This window comes from Peromyscus californicus, unplaced genomic scaffold (assembly GCF_007827085.1).
Source record: "Peromyscus californicus insignis strain IS unplaced genomic scaffold, ASM782708v3 Scaffold_8__1_contigs__length_139910024, whole genome shotgun sequence".
NCBI classification, from domain to species: Eukaryota; Metazoa; Chordata; class Mammalia; order Rodentia; family Cricetidae; genus Peromyscus; species Peromyscus californicus.
Window position 1 is genome coordinate 96,649,277 of NW_026294606.1, and position 22,687 is coordinate 96,671,963.

General features: G+C 42.5%; 1 protein-coding gene across 1 annotated transcript in view; it reads right to left on the reverse strand.

The window, feature by feature from the left end:
• Nucleotides 1–22,687, reverse strand: part of Vat1l (vesicle amine transport 1 like) — a 164,141-nt gene that overhangs the window by 120,497 nt on the left and 20,957 nt on the right. The window contains exons 2-3 of the mRNA XM_052728074.1: nucleotides 17,467–17,596; nucleotides 10,730–10,945 (exon numbers count right to left, since the gene is read on the reverse strand). Of these exons, the coding sequence (XP_052584034.1) occupies nucleotides 10,730–10,945; nucleotides 17,467–17,596 (346 nt within the window). The remainder of the gene's footprint in view (nucleotides 1–10,729; nucleotides 10,946–17,466; nucleotides 17,597–22,687) is intronic.

Below are 22,687 nucleotides of genomic sequence, written 5' to 3' on the forward strand. Positions count from 1 at the left end.
GATGGGAAGGGCAGGCACAGAGGCCATGAAAATGGATCTCATTCACCTAGTACATAGACCGGATGCAGATCAAAACCTCTTAGAAAAACATTTTCTGACATGAACAAGAGCCCCACAAACTGCCTAATAGATTAAAATTTACAAGAATTCTGGGAATGTTATTTTCCTTCTGGGATTAATTCAGTAGCAGGGCTTCTTAGCAGATACTTCATCTAGAATGTTTTTTTAAAATGATGAGCTCTTTGGTATACAAGTATTTACAGCCCTTATGAAGCAGGGAATATGTACAAAATAAAGAGATCTGAGTTTTGTGGGTTGAGGGGACAGGATGAGGTAAGCTGACCCTCACTTTATCATGGCTAATCCTTTTTGCCTGCTCTTCTGAGTTAAGTGCCTCTTCATTGTCAGCTCATTTAGCATGAATAGAGGGTTTTGGAGTAATCATTGCATTGTTTTAATTCCGATTATATAAATGAGGAAACTGAGACGTTAAGCAGTTGCTCAAAGCACTGGGCTTTTGACCCATACTGTCTGAATCCAGTACTCAGGTCAGGATCACTGACCTTGGGAAAGCCCAAGGAGAAGGAAGATGCAGACTGGGAGGTAGATGAACTAGACTCATCCTGCAAAAGACTTGGAAGAACACGAGTAGTGGGAACGGGAGATTCCAGGAATCTTAGTGGTTTAGATAGTAGCAGTTTCTATTCCTTCCCTTTGCTTACTTGAAGTCCACATGATGGTAGGGGCAGGGAATGAATGGAGTAGAGGAAGAAAGTAGAAATTCTAAGGGTTCCAGGTTGATGGAACAGTACCAGGTTCAGAATGTCTCTTGGACTAAACTCAACACCTGCAAGGAACTGGGGAGAAAAAATCATGGGAGATTATGATGGAAGAGACAGGCCTGGAACTGGTGTGTATTATAGAGAGTCTGTCTATATACTCCACCATCAACCCAAACATCAGCACATCATCCCAGCTAGATTTGAGGGCAGGGCATAGTTGGGGCATTATGCAGCTTCTCATAGAGAGCAGAATGCAGAGCTGGGTGGACAGTTAGCTATCTTTTCCATGCTCTTTATGGATGCTGAAAGCTTTTTTTTAAACCACTGTCCCACTGAGGTAAAGACCTAGGAGAAGAAGCCAGATGCGAGCAGCAGGAGAATGCTGGCAATAGTGGCAGCACACACCACGAAGTTCTGGATGTTGAGCTTAACCTGAGAATAATTCCCACTATTCCCCACTGTCTGTTACAGCAGAGAGATATAGGAGCAGATTGGTGGGCTGTGGACCCAAGCAACGAGCTGAAAGAACAAAGAGAGGCGGGGCTGGACACATGGCCCAGTTGTCAAAGTCCCTGTTGTGCAAACATTGCAACTTAAATTTGAATCCCCAGAATCCATTTCACAGCCAAGTATGGCAGTATACTTCTGTCATCCCAGCGCTCCTTTGGTGAGACAGGAGGCAGAGGCAGGAAAATCCCCAGCAGCTTATGGTCCAGTTAGCCTGGTGTATGTAAAGACGAACAACCAAAGAATGCACGTCTCTAACAAGGTGGAGGGCAAAAACTGACTTCCAAGGTTGTCCCTCTGACATGCACAAGCTTACCATGGCACTCACATGCACATAGACACTCATGAACACACACATTATCATACAGAGAAAGAGAGAAAAATTTTAAAAAGCATAAAGAGGAGACTTTGTGAGCAGGAAACTGTTAAAGAACTTCAGCAATAACCTAGGTGAGTGATACTGGGGCCACAAAGCAACGGAAGAAGGATGGGCTGCTAATTAGCTTCAGCCACAACTTGACATAGCCCAGAGTTGTAAGAGAGAACCTCGGTAAAAGAATTGCTTCAATTAGATGGCCTTTAGACATCTCTGTAAGGCAGTATCTTGGTGGTTGTCCATGGTCCCAGCCCTAGGTAGGTGGTCCTGGGTTGTATAAGAAAGTTGGCTGAGCCTGAACCATGGACAGCAAGCTGGTAAGAAACCTCTGCCATGGTTTCTACTTTGAGTTCTTTTCCTGTTGGAGTTCTTGCCTTTCTTGAGCGTCTTCTCTTGCTTCGATCAACAATGGGCTGAAACCTGTAAGATGAAAGGAATTTTTCCCTCCCAAGTTGCTTTTGGTCATAGTATTCATTGCAGCAACAGAAACCAAGCTAAGACAGATGGAGAGGTTGGTAGACATAAGAAATATCCTGTTGTCTGAAATTCTTTCACTGAAGGCATACACCCCCCACTTCTCATGAAAGCCCAACCCACCCCATTTCTAATAAAGTTCCCTACCCTCATGAATCACTCATCCCAAACGCACTTTTCACCAAGGTTGTTTGCTTCCACCGTGGTCCAGTTCACTCATCATCCTTAGAGTGGAGTGCAAATGGCATTCCCATGAGGAAGTGGCTTTCTGATTCCATACCCTGCTCTATACCAAGTCTCTGTTAGGAACACTTATGTTAGCAAGTATCTCTTTCAAAGCCCACAGCAGAGCTATTTATGTAATTATTTGATTAATGTGTCCACTTTTGATTTATTGAACTTCTCATTGAAAGAAGGGAATCTGTCTTATCACTTGTTCAATTTCTAGTTCATAATTCAATGTCCTGAATTAAGCCTATCTTCACAATCTATGTGCTGAACTTCTGAGTGAATAAATGAATGAGTCATGGGATCTGGAAGGGACATCATGTCAGAGAAGAACTAACCATAGTTCTTAGGTTGTAGGCTTGAGTAGTTGGGTCAATGTTAGTTCCTTTTATGAGCAATCGTGGTTTTGTTTTCAACAAAATACTCTTCTAAGATGACATCTCCACAGAGAGAATTCTCTTTTCTCTCTGGCTGTTGTGACATGATCTCTGTTCTATCATGCCTTCCCCACAACGATGAGTTTAAATTTTCAGAAAGATCAACTTTCCACCATTGAAAAAAGTTCTATGTCACAACTGACTCTTGCTGAGATAATACATCTTCCTGTGACGGTTCATGACAACTGTCAACTTGACAGAACCTAGAGTCACCTGGTAGAGAGGCCTCTAGGCATGACTATGGGGGATTATCTTGATTGCATGAGTTGAGATGGGAAGACCTGCTCATTGTGGGTGGCACCATTCCCCAGTTAGGGTCCTGGGTTGTATAATGGAGAAAGGGAACTGATGACAACATGAAGTCATCATTCTGTTTCCTGATTGAGGACGTGAGGGGACCAAGTGCTTCCAGCTTCTGCTGTATGACTTCTCCACTATGATGGATAGTACCTTTGAACTCTGAGTAAAAAAACCTTTCCCCCTTAAGTTGTTTTTGTCTGGATTTAAAAAAAAAATCTGAGCAACAAGAAGCAAAGGCATCACACTACACACCTAAATTCTTCAAAACACTGAGGCTTTTTCTCCATCAGGTTTCATGCTAAAGAATTGTGAATCCATCATTTAGAGAAGATCACCAGTTCCTGGGCCTGTGGAATCCTGTAGTGAAGACTTAGGGTGCCCCAGTAGAGACTCCTCCTTCCCTTTCATGATTGCTTCTTTTCATGGTTTTGAATGATGCTGGGAGATACTGTGCTTGATATATTGTGCACCCCAATAAACTTATTTGGGCATCAGAGAATGGAACAGCCACTATATTAAACATAGAGGTTAGGTCATGGTAGCACACACTTTTAATCCTCGCATTCCAGAGGCAGAAATCCGTCTGGATCTCTGTGAGTTCAAGGCCACACATCCCTTATCCATAAGGAATGGAGTGTAGTCATTGTGCTGTAGCCAGTTAACTCTGAAATTTAAACTGTGCTTTCTTTTCTAAGAACCATGGAACGATCAGCTTTCCTCACCCTGCTTCTCTCTCTGTCTTCTCACACTGTCTCATCTGGGAGCCCATGCAAAAAACCTCACTCACTTTCAGGGAAGAGTTGTGGATGCTTCAGCCATTCTTTTTGGCTTGCAACTAAAGCTAGGATTGATGGAGACCTAGCTGCATTCTGTTTTCTCTAAAGTACCCTTTTGCTTGGAGAAAATGAGAGGCTGCTGTGGCAGGGCTAGAGAAATAAAAAGAATTTGAAAATTCATTTACTTTAGCCAAGAATCCATTAGCTGAAATTGTCTGTCTTTCTTCCAACTCTTTATCTTGGAACAGTTTTAGTTTTACAAAAAGGGATAGAGACTTTCTATTTAAACATTGCCTTGCTGTCCTTAATGGCAATGCTTTCCACTCCAGGGTACATTCACCCCAAGCAGGGAATTAGCATCATATTAACTAGACTGCAGAGTTTCTTTGAAATTCACCAGTTTTCCCATTAGGCTACATTCTCTATTCCAGGAGCTGACCTAGGGTACTATATTGCACTTCCATGTTTTCCAAGTTTGGTTTCCTATTGCTTTGATAAAACACTGACCAAAAGCAACTTAGCTTACATTTCCCCCACCACAATCCATCGTTTAGGAAAGTCAGGGCAGAAACTCCTGCAGGAACTTGGAGTCAGGAACTGAAGCAGAGGCCATGCTACTTACTGGCTTCTTCAGCTTGCTTTCCTATATCACCCAGGACCATCTTTCCAGATGTTACACTGCCCACAGTGGGCCAGGCCCTCCCACATCAATCATTAATTAAGAAAATTCCCCCTGAGACTTGCCCATGAGCTAATCTGTTAAAGACAATTCTTCAATTGAGATCACCTCTTCCCAGATATGTCTAATGCCAACACATATATCCTGTCTTCTTTGTCTCGTCTGATATGTGACAGTTTCTTAGGAGTTCTTTGCTTTTTTATTTTCATTACCTTGGCAGTTATGAGGAGTTTGGTTAGATATTTTGAAGGATTAGCTTTGATCTGAGCTTGTACAATGCTTTGTGATTAAACTTTCATAGGTTTGGGTGGAGGTGAGGTGTCAATCCCATGGCATAATTGGAAAGTATAATATATGAACTAGAGTAAACCCTTGTTTGCATCAAATATTTGCCAGAAGTTATAAGTCATTCAGCCCTTGCTTTGGGTCTAAGATTGTTCCTGGTACTATGAATATAGAGATCAACCTCTCTGTCTCTGTCTTCTCCCTCATTCCTTCCCAGTCTCTATTCCTTCACCTCACCTTTTTCCACTTCCTCTCCTCATCTCTCTCTCTCTCTCTCTCTCTCTCTCTCTCTCTCTCTCTCTCTCTCTCTCTCTCTCACACACACACACATACACTCTCTCTCTCTCTCTCTCTCTCTCTCTCTCTCTCTCTCTCTCTCTCCCTTTCCCCCCTTTCTCTAGAAAAATCAATAAACTTTATGCCAGGAATAATGAATGACAACCCCATATTTCTCACATTTCATAAGATGCCATGGGATAGACATGGTTGTTTCCATGTTATAGATTTTAAGTTGTTCACAATCATCTAGCTATTGGAGGGCAGAGCTGAGTGTTGAATTCAGGGCTTTTTTTTTTTTTGACCACACAACCATCCATGCTTCCTACTAGATAACACCTCAAACTAAGAAACACTGTTCAGATGAACTCATGTATAAAGGAAGAGCTATAAGGATGCTTTCTGTGACTGCTATTTGCCTTCTCAGAGGAGGTGACACTTGAATTAGGCAAGACAATCATTCTGGAAAGAAGAAACAGGATTCAAGAAAGCACAGAAGTTTAGAGTGTTTGGTGTGCTCTAAGAAGAGTGAGCAGGTCAGTGTGGCTGGAGGAGGGTAGGGGAGTGAGATGTTGATCTAGCACCAACTTCCTGGAGTCCTTTACTGAGGATGTCTGTAAGATCAACCCTTCTCATCTTCTTGTCTCTCTGTTGCTGGGGTCCAGATGGTGGAGCAACAAGAGAATGAAGTACAGGGTCAAGAATCTTGGAGCTCATTATGTCTCTGACATTCTTACTGCTCTCACCCCCCTATCCATCAGCTCCTGTATCTGTCAAAGGGGGATGACACTCAGTGCCAAGGGGGTCACTGCTCCAATATGAGGAAAATCCCATAGAGAGCATCGAATGTCACAAGTAGATGCAAATGGCTTCCCAGTAACAGTCGTGCCACTTATTCGAGAACCAGAGCATACCCAAGTCATGATGCTGAAATTCGGAAGGCTCATCAACAAGGCATGCTGAATGGGATTGCAACAAAGCCCATACATACAGTTCCTGACATGAGTCCCACACCATCGCTTATTTTGTTACTTTCATTTTAAGGGCTCATGAGCCAATTTTCCACCAGTTTCTCAAGATTTGATTAGGGGCATTACCATCTCAGGCCATCTGGTCATGCTATAGTCAGAGGAAATTACGTATCCAAGGCTTTGATGGAGCAGTGGATACATTTGAGTCACTCTAGCGACCACACATCCTGCTCTGGTCTGAATTATTTCTCAGTGCCCTATTATAGTTGGATAAAATCACAGCTAAGGTTGGTATTCTTTAAGAGCTATCTGCAAAATTTCCACCCCGACCTTTACTGTGAAGCTAACAGAAATCTTGGTGCTATTAAGACTGTATATTTTTACAGAAACCCAATTTAGACAGTTTTATCCTAATGACATTTAATCTTTACCATCACATTAAAATTTAGCTAGAATATGCATGCCTGGGCCACAGTCTCACAGCTTTTGAAATGTCTATACTTACTCCTGAAAATTCACTACATGGTGTGTGTGTGTGTGTGTGTGTGTGTGTGTGTGTGTGTGTGTGTACATGTGTACATGTGTTTGCATGCATGTGGAGGCCAGAGGTCATTCCTCAGGAACTGTCTACCTTGTTTCTTGACACACGGTCTCTTACTGGCTTGGAACTTGCACATCCCCCAAATGTGCCTGTCTCTGTCTCATTAGATTTAGTTTTTTGCATGGGTTCTGGAGATCCAACTCAGGGCCTCATGCTTTCCTTAACAAGCACTTTACTGACTGAGCCATAGCCCCAGTCCTGAGTAAGTGAAAACATGAAAATGAACGGCCAATGTCCTCCTAATATTCTGGTTTGCTGAGTGGCAACAGAACAGGTTTAGAATCACCCAGAGAAGGGGGACAAATTTTAACTCTTTTATTTCTTCCTGTGTTTTTGTTAAGCCACAGTGGGATCTCTACTGTCAGAGAGGGTCCAGGAAAAATGGCCTCCGTGACAAATGGCTACAAACTTGAGAGCTCACAAAAATGTCTTTTTTTTCTTTTCTTTTCTTCTTTTTTTAAATATTTTGCCTCTGGAAATCTCATATCCAAAATGGATTTCACTCAGCTGAAACCAAAATGTTAGCAGAGTTCTTTCCTTCTGTGGGCTCTAGATGCAGTGTCTCTCTCAGCATCTAGAGCCCACCTGCTGTCTTTGGCTCATAGCCCCAGTCTGTCAGCAAAGCCACATGGAAGCATCTTTAAACCTCCCTGACTCTTCTGCTTGCCTCTTCTGGCTTCAAAAATTCTCGTGGTTACTTTGGGACCAGCCACAGTCTGAGAGAATTTCTCCATCTCAAGACCCTTAGCATAATCAAATTTGTGAAATTCCCTTTGCTCTAAAAGGGACATACTCAAAGGGGCCAGGGACTTGGGTGTCTTCAGAAGCCACTGTCCTGCCTACTGTAACAGTTGTACACAGTGGTGGGGAGCATCTCCATTCCTCTCCAAGAGTGTCACAGATAATGCAGGTGAAATTTCCCTCAGGGGGTCCCTGACCACGTGTACAGTCATCAGCCAGTCATGGAAGGAATTTGGTTCTAACTTGGAGGATTCATTCATCTCCACAATGAGGGGGTGGAGGTGGTCCCCACCTCCCCCAGGCCACTCTTCATTTCTGCAAGACTGTCAACCCTGCTCAGATCAGATGACTGTCCATATGTGTAAGTATGTGCTTGGTTTACACTTTTTCCTTTAATGGTGGCCTTGAATTGTATCATTGAACCTATCAATTTTGTCTGGAAGAAATGCTCTCCAAGGAGGCCCTCCCGCTGGAGAGACAGGTGGTTGAACCACACATTTAAATCTGTCCAAAGATGAAGCTAAGCCACATCCTCTTGGTCCCAGGGGAATGTTGACTTTCACTAAATTTTATTTTACTTCTATACTATTTGACAGCCTTGGGAGCATAGCATAGGAGATGTCATGGAACTATTCCACTTCCTGAAGCAGCTCTAGTGAGGATTCTCATGACTTTCCCACATATGTTCCTTACGAGAAGCTACAGAAGACTAGCCCCCTACTCTCCAAACCAGTATTTTTCTCTCTAATGGGGTTGTTCCCATTAAATGAACACAGCTTGCTTACACAAATGATCATTTCCCCCTATTTTTGTCAGCTATTATGAAGCCAAGGGAGAAAACTGTTGCCTATCTCAAACAAAGCTTTAAAATGTCTCAGCCTGTATAATGCCAATTAACTTATTTTCCTCCTTTTATTGGCCCTTTTCTCTAATTCCTTCACCTTTTTCTCACTTCAGTTATTGTTCGTAATATCTGCAAGCTCAGAACAAGGGAGAGTAAAAATTATGGTGAGTTCCCAAGAATTTCTTTTCCTGTATGAGAAAGATACTCTTGATATGTTGCTATTTGTTCTCAGCACAAGAAGAAAGAGGAAAATAATCAGTGATGACATATGCAAATTAACTGTTCTGGTTTGCTTTCAGTTACTATGATAAAACATTCTGACTCAAAGCGGCTTGATAAGAGTGGTTCCTTTGGCTTACACTTCCAGGTAGCAGTTCATCACTGAGGGAAGTTGGTGCAGGAAGCCAAGGCAGGAACCTGGAGAGAGGAACTGAAGCAGGGGCCACAGAGGAATGCTGCTTACTGGCTTGCTCAGTCCCACTGTGATGCTGAAGGCCTTAAGGATTCCTGGAGAGCTACTCATCTTCAGCTTGCATTGGAAGCCTGAAGAAACTGGTTCTGCTACCATTGAGAGAGTGCTGTAGCAATAGGATACATGGACTTGCCAGCAAGAGTAGAGGCAAGCAGGTAAGAAGCAAGGCTTCTGTCTTCCATGTCTTTTTTTATCTGGGTTGCCCTTGGAAGATGCCACCCACATTTAGGGTGGCCTTCCTGAATAAAACAATCGGATCAAGAAAGTCCTGGTAATGCCCAGAGGCTTGCATTTTAGTTGATACCAGAGCCAATCAAGTTGGCAAGTAAGTATAATGAACCATCACACTGACCCTTGGCAGGACAGAAGCCAGAATAACCGTAAGGACAGGTGCTTCTGCTGGCAACGTGAAAGCATCCCCACACTTCATATGCAGAACACACCAAGACCATAAATGCCAGCATGCTAAATGGCTTGCTCGCTGTTAGCAGATTGCCGGAACAGAAAGTATTCTCTTTTCTAAGCGGCATTTAGTTTTTATTATATCTTTACTCATGGTCAGAAGACATCAGCAAATTTGTGAATAAGATTGAAGATCTCTTCTTCAGGCATTCTGAAACTTTCACACCCTTATTTTTTAGATGTGAACTTGCTTTGTTAAAAAAGGAAATGCAGAAATGTCGTTCATAGGTTGGGAACATGACCTGGTAAGGTGCTTCCTGAACAAGCATGAGGACCTGTGTTCCATTCACAGCATCCATGTTAATAAGAGAGGTGTGGTGGTGCCTATTGTCCCAGTGCAGGGTAGCTAGAGACAGGTGGACCCCTGGGGCTTGCTGGCCAGCCAGTCTACGTAACCTGGGAGCTTCAGGTTCAGTGACAGACTTTACTTCAAAGAATTAGATGGAGAACAACTGCAGAAGACATCTGATGACCCAGTATCAACCTCTGGCTTACACACACACACACACACACACACACACACACACACACACACACACACGATTTGCTTTAAACTTCAGAAATTTCTGGTAATTATGAAAAGCCAAGTTTTCTTTTAAATCAATATTAACAACCCTCCAATGAAAACATCTGAGCCAGATTAAATCATAAGAACTTATATCACAACTCAGGAAACCTTTGAATTCTGTTAGATTGTGCCTTCTCTTCTGAGTCTGTGTATCCACAGTGTCTAGAGCACGACATGTGCTTAATGAATCTGTGTTGAGTTAGTGAGTAATACTGCCTAAACCTCAATCAAATATGTCAAGCCTGGTAATTGTCCATGTGAAGGGCATACAGTATGCATTGGACATAAACACCAAGACATATCGAAACCATGGAAGAAAATCCCACCGTACATGAACTATAGAGAAGAAATTTCGATAGTCTTCATTTTCCCACCTGGCAAAGATATGTCTGAAAGATTTCACACAGAATAGTCCCACGTATGATCACTCTCCTGGGTGTGCTAAGGTTCATGTGCAGTTCTTAGTGTGACAGGTCAATCTCTGTCCACATTTTTCCCATTTAAGAAAATACACCAGAGCACAAGTGGATTAGAATGTTACTATAAGAATCATGTCAAGTACTGCAACTAATTGAAAAGGACATTATCCACTATCTTGGCATTTTACATGGCATCAGTAAGATGTGACATGTGCAAGTATCTCATAATAATCAACACAGCACTTGATTATGATGCCAAGACTCAGTGTCTCTCCACAAAAACCACGCCTGAGACCACTGTGTCCTCACATAACTCTCTGAGAACATCCTAAGCCCCAGAGACACCATCTATGATGTTCAACCTCACCCCACTACAATAATCAATAAAGGCTTTTGCAGTTCATGAGAGTACCACTGCCGTTGTGGACTATTCCTACCAATGACAACTCACATAAGAACCACACTGTCAATTTCAACTCCATTTGTACCATCACGACCCTGAAAAAACAGAATCACCAACAGCGAACTTACCACCCCACCGCCAGCTGAGTGCACAAGCACAGACATCCCTTCCCGGAGATTGGCAATCTCAAAGAGCATTGTGTATGCTGTGACGAAGTTCATGGGGAAGGCAGCGGCCTCAGAGAAACTCATGTCATCTGGGATCTTGTAGACAAACTCCACTGGGGTGCAGACCACCTCAGCCCAGGCATTGTAGTTGACAAATGCCATGACGCGGTCCCCGATCTGGGAATAAAGAAGTAAAAAATTAAAGGAAAGTGGTTCATGATGGGGTTCTAAGAAGGACCAGGCTCACCGGGAGCTGTCCGCGGTACCTAACATGCACAGTGTTTCCATTACATCACAGACATGGGCCGTTTCTCCTAATACATACACTGTGACCTCCATAAAAATCCTTCCGATTTTCAGATTTCTTCTTTGATGAAGCAAACACATTTCTATGTATTTGCAGTAAAATCTCAAGTAAGTTGCTCTAAATCATATGATTATTTAATGAGCCATTGAGAGCTTTGGATTTCCTAACTACCCATCTTCCCTACTATTTATTGTCTCCTCTCCACAGCCATGACTTTGTGGAAACTCATTCTGTCCCTAGAATAATTCTCCTATTCCTCCTCCTCCACCTCCTCCCTTATTCTCTTCCTCCTCCTTCTTAAACAGTCTCATGTTTTCTAGGATGGCCTAACACTTATTATGTAGCTGAAGATGACCTTGAACTTCTGATCATCCTGCCTCCACCTTCTGAGACCTGGGGTTTTAGATATGCATCAGCATGTCTGGCTTTATACAGTGCTGAGGACTTGAACCCACGATCTCGTGCATGATAGACAAGCATTCTACTAATTGAGTTACATCCTTGTTTTCTGTCACTAGAATTCTGAAGACTGTTTAGGTGGTAGCAGAGGCTTGAACAGTATCAGTACACCTGACAAAGTTAGGATGAGGCACATACTTCCTCTCTCCTTCCCAAATTGCCATTCACCTGAATCTCGTGGCCTTCCTTTAAGGCTTCTTTTAGCCCTCATAGCCAAGCATCCTTGGACTTACAGTTTGGCTGGGAATGGATTTCTCTTCATAAGAGGTTATTGTATTTGCATATTTGATTATTACAGAAAAACCCATTTACTGGACAAAAACAATTATATACTGAACTCTAACCTCCATATTACATCAGTTATTTAGTCTCCATGACAATCACTTCTGGGCCTTTTGGCTAAGATCAAGTGTAGTCTCCATGACAGCTTTCTGGGGTAGTAACCCCACTATGCTCATGTTGAAACTGAGGTCACACAGGCAAAGAGCTGTCTGTTTCCATGTATCTTTTCAGAATATTACAATGCTCTCCTGTGATGATGGTTTATGTAAGCCCCATCTCAGTCTTGAATTCCAAGCACAGGTGATATAACGGTAAATGAGTTACAGTTCATACTTTTAAATTGTTCCTAGTCTCTGAAAAACTGCAGGTGGCAAATACTTTGAGTGACAGGTCTTAGGAGGCAACTCCACCTGGAAGAAATATTTTAGTAGAAAATAAACTCTTGAGCTAATGGCATGAGCATGGTGATGTTTCAGACACTGGTCCAAAAGAGTGAAGATTATGTTTTTCACGTGTGGAAGGGTTGATATGGTCCAAGAGATCCCACAGTAGTCTGTTTCCTAGGAACAGACAGTTCCATGTATTTGGGGATAAGGTTGTTACAACCTCTGTGTGTGGATGTCACAGCATCTATAAAGACTTTCCTGTCTATCCTGGAACCTACCAGATCTGGGTTAAGAGGAGTTCAGTTAGATGACACAGGTGAGGACCACATCTATTGTGTTCTAAGAGAATCTGCACATCTCTGTCCCTGTGTCAGGACATCCCTGATAGAGCTGAAAGAGCTCAATTCAGGAGAGATATCTGAGTCACAGAACCCTGTTATGCCTTGCTAGCAATAGGAACAATGCAAAACCTGGTCTGCTTGGTCTGAGAGAGCAATTAATCATGATGATCTGGTGGCTGGGCACAGAGGAGTATCTGCTACTTAATCTTTTCATTTTGCTGCAGATTTAAATGGCTTAGACAAGGTTCTCCTGTCCCTGAGTCCTCTCTGGTCTAGACAGTGAGCAGTCTTTGCTCAGGTTTACCCATGGCTCTGGTTTAAACTTCTTTTTTTCTCCTCTCTCAAGTATGTAAGTAAACCTGGATTAATTGAATACTAATTAGAAGTAGTCCTCCACTTTACGAACATATTTCAGATTTCAAGTTTAAACATTTTACAATTTTTGGAGAGATTTCTGAAATTAGAGTCTGATGGAAATTAAAGTTTCCTTCCCATGAAACAAAACCTATCATTGCCAAAGATGCATATTCATGTCTACCTCCCTATTTCAAGACATTTTTGATCCTTCACAACCAATATATTAAACTCTTCCAGGGGCCATGGAGTCCATGTCCTATTGGCCCCCTCCTTGAGTGACACACCACGGACTGTCCAAGCTATCTTCTGACTCAGTTGCTATTTAACTACTGTGTTTTAGTGATGAGGGAATCGGATAAACCAAGGTAGTTGAAATTCTGCTAAAACCTCCCTGAGCACTGAGGACAGGCCTAGGAGTTCAGCTCACCCTCATTTATTTTTTTTCTCATGCCTAGATAGACTCCCTGCCAGTTTAGTTCATTGTATTTGCATCTAACCAGATCCCAGGATTACTGATCCTGGTGGACAGGAAACTTGGTAGATGAGAGATCCACGGAAACACACAGGCATGAACTGGATAACAGCAATGTGGCTTTGAGTGAAACAGGACAGTGGTACTGGATGGGATAAGTGCTATACAATGTTTGCTGGATGTGTAGCACATGGAAGCATTTCTCTAGAGACCTCACACAGCTTGACTCATGTAAGCTTTGGCAAACCCCGGGAAGGCACAGCTAGACACTGCATTCTTATCAATAGTTGATCCGGCCAAACACTATGAAAAATGAGGAAAAAAGAGCCATCTTTTTGAAATGACAAGTTTTTTAAAATAGCATATCATTATTAGGAAATATCAGAAGAAGCGCACTAATGTTAGTACGAGTCACCAAGTGCTAGGTAAATTAAAACATTCTGGAATTTGAAATATTAGTTCCTTATATTACAGTTTTCAAATGTTAATAACAAATTTGCTATGGTCAATGCCAACTCCCAAGAACTAATGGCTTTCCTAGAGAAACGGTTCAATTTTTATGTATTTTTATTATGATTAATTCTTCCATTGTATTTTCCTTGCAGCTTAGTGTTTGCTTCCTATCCTTACCCAACAACAGCAACAACCTCCTTTAAGATGGGTTCTGTCATAGCCCTCATGTACAAATGAATGACCATAAATATTTATCTTCATTTAAAGGAACCCAAAGAAACATGGAATCACTGTCAAAGGTCATGCAGTTGGAGAGTGGCAGCGTCATGGTTGGCGTCCAGGTACTTCAACTCCAGATACAAATAAGTAACCCATCGTACTTGAGGTAAGTGCTATGAAGAAAACATACCATGTGGAAGTGCACAAAAGGGGACTCTATGATGGCATACTGAGCTCTTTAACTCACTTTCCTCCTCTCTGAAATGGATACCGTGTTTACGATGCAATGCGAATCCAGTGCACTTAGCACAGTGCATGGAAACCAAGGAAAGAGCAACACACGCACCTGTTTTACAAAGAATAAACTGGCTCCAAAACTCGGGGATTCACAGATCAGTGATCCACTGAAGCACAGACCTGCTCTACTCACGAAGCAGAAGGAATAGCTGCCCAATGAAGATCTGAGAGAGAAAAAAAAGGCTGTCCCACTGGCAGTGACTCTGCTAAGTGTTGTCATCGAGGCAAGCATTTGGACCAGATCATGAAGAGAGCCCAGCACTGGCTTCTTCCTCACAGAACTGTGAAAACTGAGACACAAACTCAGCACCCTAGAGTAGCTAATGGCCTCTAGTATCCACAGGGAGTGAAATGAATTGTTTCAATGTGCTTCGCAGTTGGAAGTGTAGGACCACTCTCGGGTCTAACACTACACTTCAGCCTATCATTTATTCATGTATTTCATTCTCAAAATAGCAAATGTGACCAGGCGATGGGATCAGCACACACATATATACTTGGACACATGTGAAATACGTATCTATATTTATCCAATTAGTTGATTCTAGTAAGAAAAACAAATCAGCTCCGAGGCCATGAGTCCAAATCTTTTTTTTTTTTTAAACTGATGGCCTATGGACACAACTTTTCTTTTTTTTTCTTTTTCTTTTTTCTTTTTGGTTTTTTGAGACAGGGTTTCTCTGTGTAGCTTTGTGCCTTTCCTGGAACTCACTTTGTAGACCAGGCTGGTCTCTAACTCACAGAGTTCTGGCTGCCTCTGCCTCCCAAATGCTGGGATTAAAGGTGTGCGCCACCACCGCCCAGCTAGGACACAACTTTTCAATCTCTTGCTACTGATAAAAACCAAGAGTGCCATGGAGCATGTTGCTGCATAGAATTCCATCTCCAACATGACTAAAATTAAGAATCTTAAGTCAAAACCACATAGAGGATATTAGTGTTGGCTTTCTCTAACACAACACCCTGTACAGAGACAATAGAGAGGACTTTTTTAAAAATATGTGCAGCAGCCGGGCGGTGGTGGCGCACGCCTTTAATCCCAGCACTCGGGAGGCAGAGCCAGGCGGATCTCTGTGAGTTCGAGGCCAGCCTGGGCTACCAAGTGAGTTCCAGGAGAGGCGCAAAGCTACACGGAGAAACTCTGTCTCGAAAAACCAAAAAAAAAAATATGTGCAGCTGAAAATCACTGGCAGGAGAGAGGGTTGCCATGAAGGCTTGATATTACTGTCAAGTCATGTCTAACTAAAAGAAGGTAAGTAATATTTAGAGGACAAATGCATTTAATTGAGTATGGTAAGTTATCCCTCTAAACCAAGTCCAATGACATTTCTGTTTACTGATATTTAGTCAATGCACAGGGTTAGCAGAATGAGCAGAGTGAGATTTTTCTTGGGGACCATGTGGAGGCATGAAGAACAACCAGATCCATATACATGCAGCACATCTGGAAAGAGAGATGTGTGCCTAGGTGACAATGTCTACTAGGGTCAGAGAATGTGAAGTTGTGTTTAAAGGTCCAAAGCTCATCTTTTCTTCCTTTCTGTGTTTTTCTTCTCGTATGTTATTTGGAAATCTTTGAAAGAAGCATCGTTAAATGGGATGAGGTTTGCAGGCATTCATCAACATGAACTTAGAACATTCCGTATTTTCAGGTAGAGTGACTCCAGCTGGCATGAGGACGAGCTGCAGGCTGAAGGTCAAGATGGAGAGAACGCTGGGGCTGATTTTACAGGACTCATCTTCACTCCTCATGCCTTGCATGCATTTTGGTAGCATTGGGGGTGAGGGTGGGAATATGGGTCAAGGCCATGAGATTCTAGGAACTGTAAATGGCTTTGGTGACTTAGATCTGGGATCTGCTTCTACTTCCTACCTTCTAGGACTACAGATAATTCTCTCTTCTCTCTTCTCTCTCTCTCTCTCTCTCTCTCTCTCTCTCTCTCTCTCTCTCTCTCTCTCTCTCTCTCTCTCTCTCTCTCCAGTGTGGTTAGAGAAAAGATGACTGCTCTACAAAGCTGGCTATGGTGTGTTCTCAATCGTCAGTCTCCCTGCCTTTCTGCTGAGATCCCAGTTATGAGTGAGAACCCTTGAATTCTTGAATTCAATTTGTAGTGAGTTTTTCGATGTCAAACTCCTAATTTTATACAGCTGATATTGCTGCAGTGTTTCATTAGATTGTGTGTGTGTGTGTGTGTGTGTGTGTGTGTGTGTGTGTGTGTGTGTACCACAGCACTCATGTGGAAGTCAGGGGACAACTTGTAGTTCTCTCCTTCAATCTTGTGTGATGTAGGGATTGAACTAAAATCACCAGGCTTGGTGGCAAGCACCTTTATCCACTGCCATCTTGCCAGCCATGGTGCTTCAGGCTTTATAAACTAAATTGTGTTTTAGTTTGTATTAGAACAGCAGGAAGACTCATGCATGCATTTTTTCAAAATAAAATGTTTGATGATGGAGAATTTCACATGTATATGAAAGCAAAATAATGAAATAAACCACTTACATGTTGCCTTCTTCCCAAAGCCATTAATTAATCCCTCACCAATTATATCTTATTGTCAGGGAGAGGTTCCTTGAGTTAAAGCACTTTTTTTTAAATTTGAAATCCTGCTTTGTCCATTTCTAAAATATTTCAGCATTTATAAATGATAACTTAAAAAGCACCCACTAGGTAAATACTTTAAAGAACCTTATTATAAAATAATTAACTCCCCTTACTTTTGCATTTTGTAATTGATTACTAAGCCTGAGATGGTGGAAAATAGTAGCCGTAGATGGAACAAGGGACTATGCACTTAGTTACTACAAAATCAAATAGTCTTAATAGCTATTTTAAGTAAGTGTGAGAGAGGAATTTAACAAGACGTGTCCAGCCCACTTCCCCAAACTGTTGCCAGGAGCAACAAAGATGGGATATGAAAAAAAATTCTAAAACATAAGCAAACAGTCATGAGATTTTTGGAAAGCCCTATCATTACAAACATGGTTAATATTATCAAACTCAAAATGACAAAATAAAACATGACTGCTATTATTTCAAATACATTTCCCCATATTTCCCATAGTCTTAGTACCTCACATATTCTAGATGATCCCTGCTATGTAAGTCAGACTTCAAACTTTACCTCGTAACCCTTCACGCTGTCCCCTAGAGCTTCAACAATCCCAGAACACTCAAATCCTGGCACCAAGGGCGTCTTAGGAGGGTTGTCAATATTCCCTTGTCGCACCATCAGGTCGAGGAAGTTCAAGCCACTGTGGAGAGCAAGCATAAAGAAAGATTCAAAATGAGATCCCCTCACAACACCACTCTGGCGTTCCCTTCCCTTCCCCTGCCTTCCACCTTCTCCCTCCTTCCCTCTCCTTCCTTTTATAAAAAAAAACATCATCTCCTTCTTGCCAAAGTGTCCCTAATAGTAATGCCACTTAGCTAGATATCAGCAATAAAGCAAAATTCAATTATCTCCATGTGGATAAGTAATGCTTTCCTGGCAGTGAAGACAGTTGCAGTTCACACTCTAATTCAGCCCCTTTATCCTCCCTCAGAGTCTGCTCACTCTTATCCTGAAAACACATATTGACTAGATTGATCATTAGACATTCTAGCACTTAATCCAAGGGGGGAAAATATACTAGGGAGTGGTTATGAACAGACATATGGAAAGCAGCCAGACACAATGGCTACCGGTCGATCTGTGAGACAGAAAGAGAAAGAAGACCTAATTTAAAAGGGCTCGAGACAACCAACCATCTCTCCTCAATCTTCCCACACATGCATACCAGCACTGTGCATGCGCCGCACCCGCAATAGGGAATGGGAGCCATCCAGAGACTGCATCACTTCCTACAGGAGGAAGGTGGCTCAGAGAAGGGGCATCAAAAGATAGCCCCAGGGGTATGAGGATACAAAATCTAAGTCACATCTGGATGGGAGAAGTATCTCAGTCAGGGTTTCTATTGCTGTCATGAAATATCATGACCAAAAAGCAAGGTGGGAGCCAAGTGTTTATTTGGCTTACACTTCAGCACTATTGTTCATCACTGAAGGGAGTCAGGTTAGGAACTCAAACAGGGCAGGATCTTGAAGGCAGGAGCTGGTGCAGAGGCCATGGAGGGGAGCTGCTTACTGGCTTGCTTCCCCTGGCTTCCATAGTCCACCTTCTTATAGAACCCAGAACCAGCAGCCCAGGGATGGCACCACCCACTATGGGCTGGGCCCTCACCCATTGATCACTAAGTGAGAATATGCCTTGTAGCTAGATATCAAGGAGGCATTTCCTCAGCTGAGGCTCCTTCCTCGGATGACTCTAGCTTGTGTCAAGTTGACACACAAAACTACCTAGTACAAGAAGTTACCAAGTATTTTCTGCTAACTCGTTACTTTTAAAATGAGACAGTTATGAAACTTATGTTTAAGTCATAGCCACAGGAAATCATATGCTCACTTTCACCAGTGCCATCAATGTCCCCAATGGCTTTGTGTTCGTTGGCTTAGATCTAGAGTTGCATTTTTTAATTTGCTAACCATATGGAGGAACATATCTCATTGAAAATGCATCTTTTATCAAGAGATTCAGTTCTTACAAGCTTCTCATTTTCATCAGCTACCATCTAAAAAACAAAATCCAAACATTTTTACCCAACCTAAGATCCATTAGTATCTGGCCAAACAAGACAGCTTGAACTATTTTGAACACAGAGAGGCCTCTTTGAAGCCCCAAAAGCATGTAATTCTACCAATGCCCTCTGCTCTCCCTCATTAGTCTCATTCAGACAGGATGGAGGAAGTCAAAGAGATGATTTATTTGAAGGGTGAGTTAAAAGTTGACACTTTCTCGAGGTCCTCCTGATCATGAATGAAGTGAGCTCCCTATCATGCCTCAGATGATGCATCTCTTGTAAGGCAACTGTGTGCCTTATGACATTTAGTTGTTTCTATAGGGCCTAGCATGCAATGGTCCCACAGTCACAACATGAAGCAGGTGCGCAAATAACATCTGGTAAACAAAGGGATAGTCATGGATATGCAAAGGTTTGCACTTCAGGTTTACAGTGCACCTTTTTCAAACAACAAAATAATGGAAACACTTTGGAAGTGGATGTTCAGATTTCCAAGGGTCCTACTTTGATGTTTAGTAACCATTTCTGTCACTTCTTAAACAAAAATGTTCTTTGACAATAAGTCCTGTTTCTTTTATTTATTCAGAGTTTTATTTATTCATTTTACATACCAATCACAGATCCCCCTCTTTCCTCTTCCCACCCCTCCAGCCTCCCCCTCCCAACCCATCCCCCATTCCCTCTACAAGAAGGTAAGGCCTCCCATGGGGAGTCAGCAGAGCCTGGTACATTAAGTAGAGGCAGGTCCAAGCCCCTCCCTCCGCATCAAGGCTGTGCAAGGTGTCCCACCACAGGTAGTGGGCTCCAAAAAGCCCACTCATGCACCAGGGATGGATCCTGATCCTACTGCCAGGGGATCCCTTAAGCAGATCAAGATACACAACTCTCTTGCTTACACAGAGGGCCTATTCCAGTCCCATGGAGCTCCACAGATGTTGGTCTAAATTTCATGAGTTCCCACTAGTTTGGTTCAGTTGTCTCTGTAGGTTTCCCCATCATGATCTTGATGCCCCTTGCTCATAGAATTCCTCTTCTCTCTCTTTGACTAGACTCCTGGAGCTCGGCCTGGTGTTTGTCTGTGGATCTTTGTTTCTTAAGGGTCTGGAGAATGGAGTTCAAAATTCAACTCGACCACTTCTAACTATATGACCTTGAATAAATAACTTGGCTTCTCTGCCCTGAGTTTCCCCATCTGAAGGCAAGAGTTAGGCAGCACCCACAGACTTGTGAAAATTAATGAAGAGTGAAGCCCCGAAACATGTTACCAGCTTCATAGAAAGCATTTAAGAAAGTGCACATCTTTAATTAAGAAGGCAAGAAGTATGTGAACATTTTAGGAAGCCTTGTCCCTCTTTTTAAAATAAAGAGGAGGTATGTTAAAAACCATTCCAGAGTTTACATGGAACAGCATCAACTATGTACAAACTTTGCTTCTGTGAAAAGGTCCATTGTCCAAAGTCACTGTAGAACAATAAAAAGAATTTCTGTGTCTCGAATCAAGCACTCCATCTCACCCACGCATGGTTCAGCTCACTGTTTCCTTTTGTGTGATAACTTATGGTTTTCCAAGACCCAGATAGTGAAATGCCAGAAAATAATCACTTAGCCATTTTGCAAACACAGCCACCCCTGGAGAAGGCTTCATGCTAGGTGCCCATTACACAGCTTAGGAAGGCTGTCTTCAATTGCCTTCGGCATGAGTTAGGCCTGGTGACTGTGAGCTGAGATCCAAGCTCCTGCACTCAGTGAGAAGAATTCAGATTGATTGTAGCCACAGTAAGATACTCAGTGATTCTATCAGGTCATGGGCAACGCCACCATTCCTGGGAAACAAGCACTCAGTGTCTATTTCAGTACAGAAAACATGACCTATTATCAGTGGACTACATTAATCTGTTATATCATCCACATCCTCTTGAAAAGGATACAGCTTCAATTTGTTAGGGGTTTGATTTGTGGTAGGGACTGTACTGAGTATTTTTGTTTTATTGTTTTAAACTCAATGATACTCCCATGAGTAATGAACTGTGGTACCCATTTCAAAATGAGGAAACCACAGACACACAGATTAAGTCAGCATTATCTTTGAGAAGCATGAAAGGACCTGACTTCAACCATAATAGAAACTTGAGCCCTTATAGAATATAGTACACTATGTGTGCATGTGGCACATGTATGTATATGTGTGTTTGTGTGTGCAGTGTATGCACACGTGTGCATGTATGTGTGCATGCCTACATGGAGGCCAGAAGACATTGGGTGGCCACCTCTATCACATTCCAGTTTATGTCCTTGAGACAGAGTCTCTCACTAAATTTGAAACTATGCTGGCAGCCAGCAAGCCCCAGTGATCCTCCTGTCTCCACCTCCCTCAGTACTGAATTCACAGGCATGTACGATGCCACAGCTAGCATTTTACATGGATTTGAACTCAAGTTCTCAAACTTGTGGAACAAGTGTTCTTATCTTCTGAGCCATCTCCCCAGCCTCCTGAATATGCTACCTCTTCATGGAAACTTCTCCACCCATGAAGTGGCATATCCCAGGGCAACATCTATAACTCCTTATCCCTTCCCACTTGTCGGCAGCTGAGTGTGCCAAAAGGGAGTCAAGTACTGGAAGAGTGGCCATTCATAATCCAAGCAGGAACTGCTCTTTTCTAAGAAAAAGATATTATTCTTAATTATGTGTATGCATAATTTGTGTTGCAAGTGAATACATATGAAGCAGGCACCTGAGGAGACTAGAGGCATGGGAGCCCCATGAACTTGGAGTTACAGGCAGGTGTGCGACACCTGATGTGGATTCTGGAAACTGAACTTGAGTCCTGCACAAGAGCAGTAAACAGTCTTAACTACTGAGCCATCTTCTTGTGCATGTATGATGCCTGTGGAAGCCAGAAACCTGTGTTGAATCCCCAGGAACTGGAGTTACAGAGGTTTGTGAGCTACCATGGGGCGCTGGGAAACTAACCTGCATCCTCGAGATGAGCAGCCTTTGCTCTTAACCAATGAGGCATCTCTCCAGCTCCAGGACCCATTTTCAATAGGAGCAAATAAATTATCCCAACAAATCATTGTTCCCCAGAAATCAGTAAGTGGAAATATTCTGAAGAGAACAATTTGGTGCCTCCTCATGCCTCCTTCTCTCTGAATTCCTTTGTTTATCACACATCTTTCTACTGGAATCTCTTTACTTGAATTCCCTGTGTGGTTTCGTAAAACCCAAACCTACAAACTAAACAAGTACCATCATCAGCCACCCATTGAAACATTATTTTTTCAAAGCAGTGATATTAGAAATATGAAAACAAAAGCCACAGAGTGAAGCTGTTGACCTTGGTTTCATGGTATTTACCGCTTTTATTTTTCCACGGCTACAAAAGCAAAACAAAGCAGGGGCCCACCAAGCCATGAATTTTCACAACTATAGTCTCCACTACTCTCTGAGACAGCCTGATTTTTACCTGGACACTCATGTTGGGGAGACATTGAGGACTGTGCATAATCACCCAAGTGCACATGGGGGCTGGAGGGGAGAGAGGGAGACAGAATCTCTCAATGCCCCTTCTACTGATTTTTTTTTTCTTAAAGGAAAAATGATTTATTTTGGCTCTCAGTTTGAAGGTATAGGCCATCATGACCAGGAAGACATGGCAGAGTTTGTGGCTCCCCGAGCATGTGATAAGGACTCCTCATGTCTCTCATTATGTTTTATGTTATAACA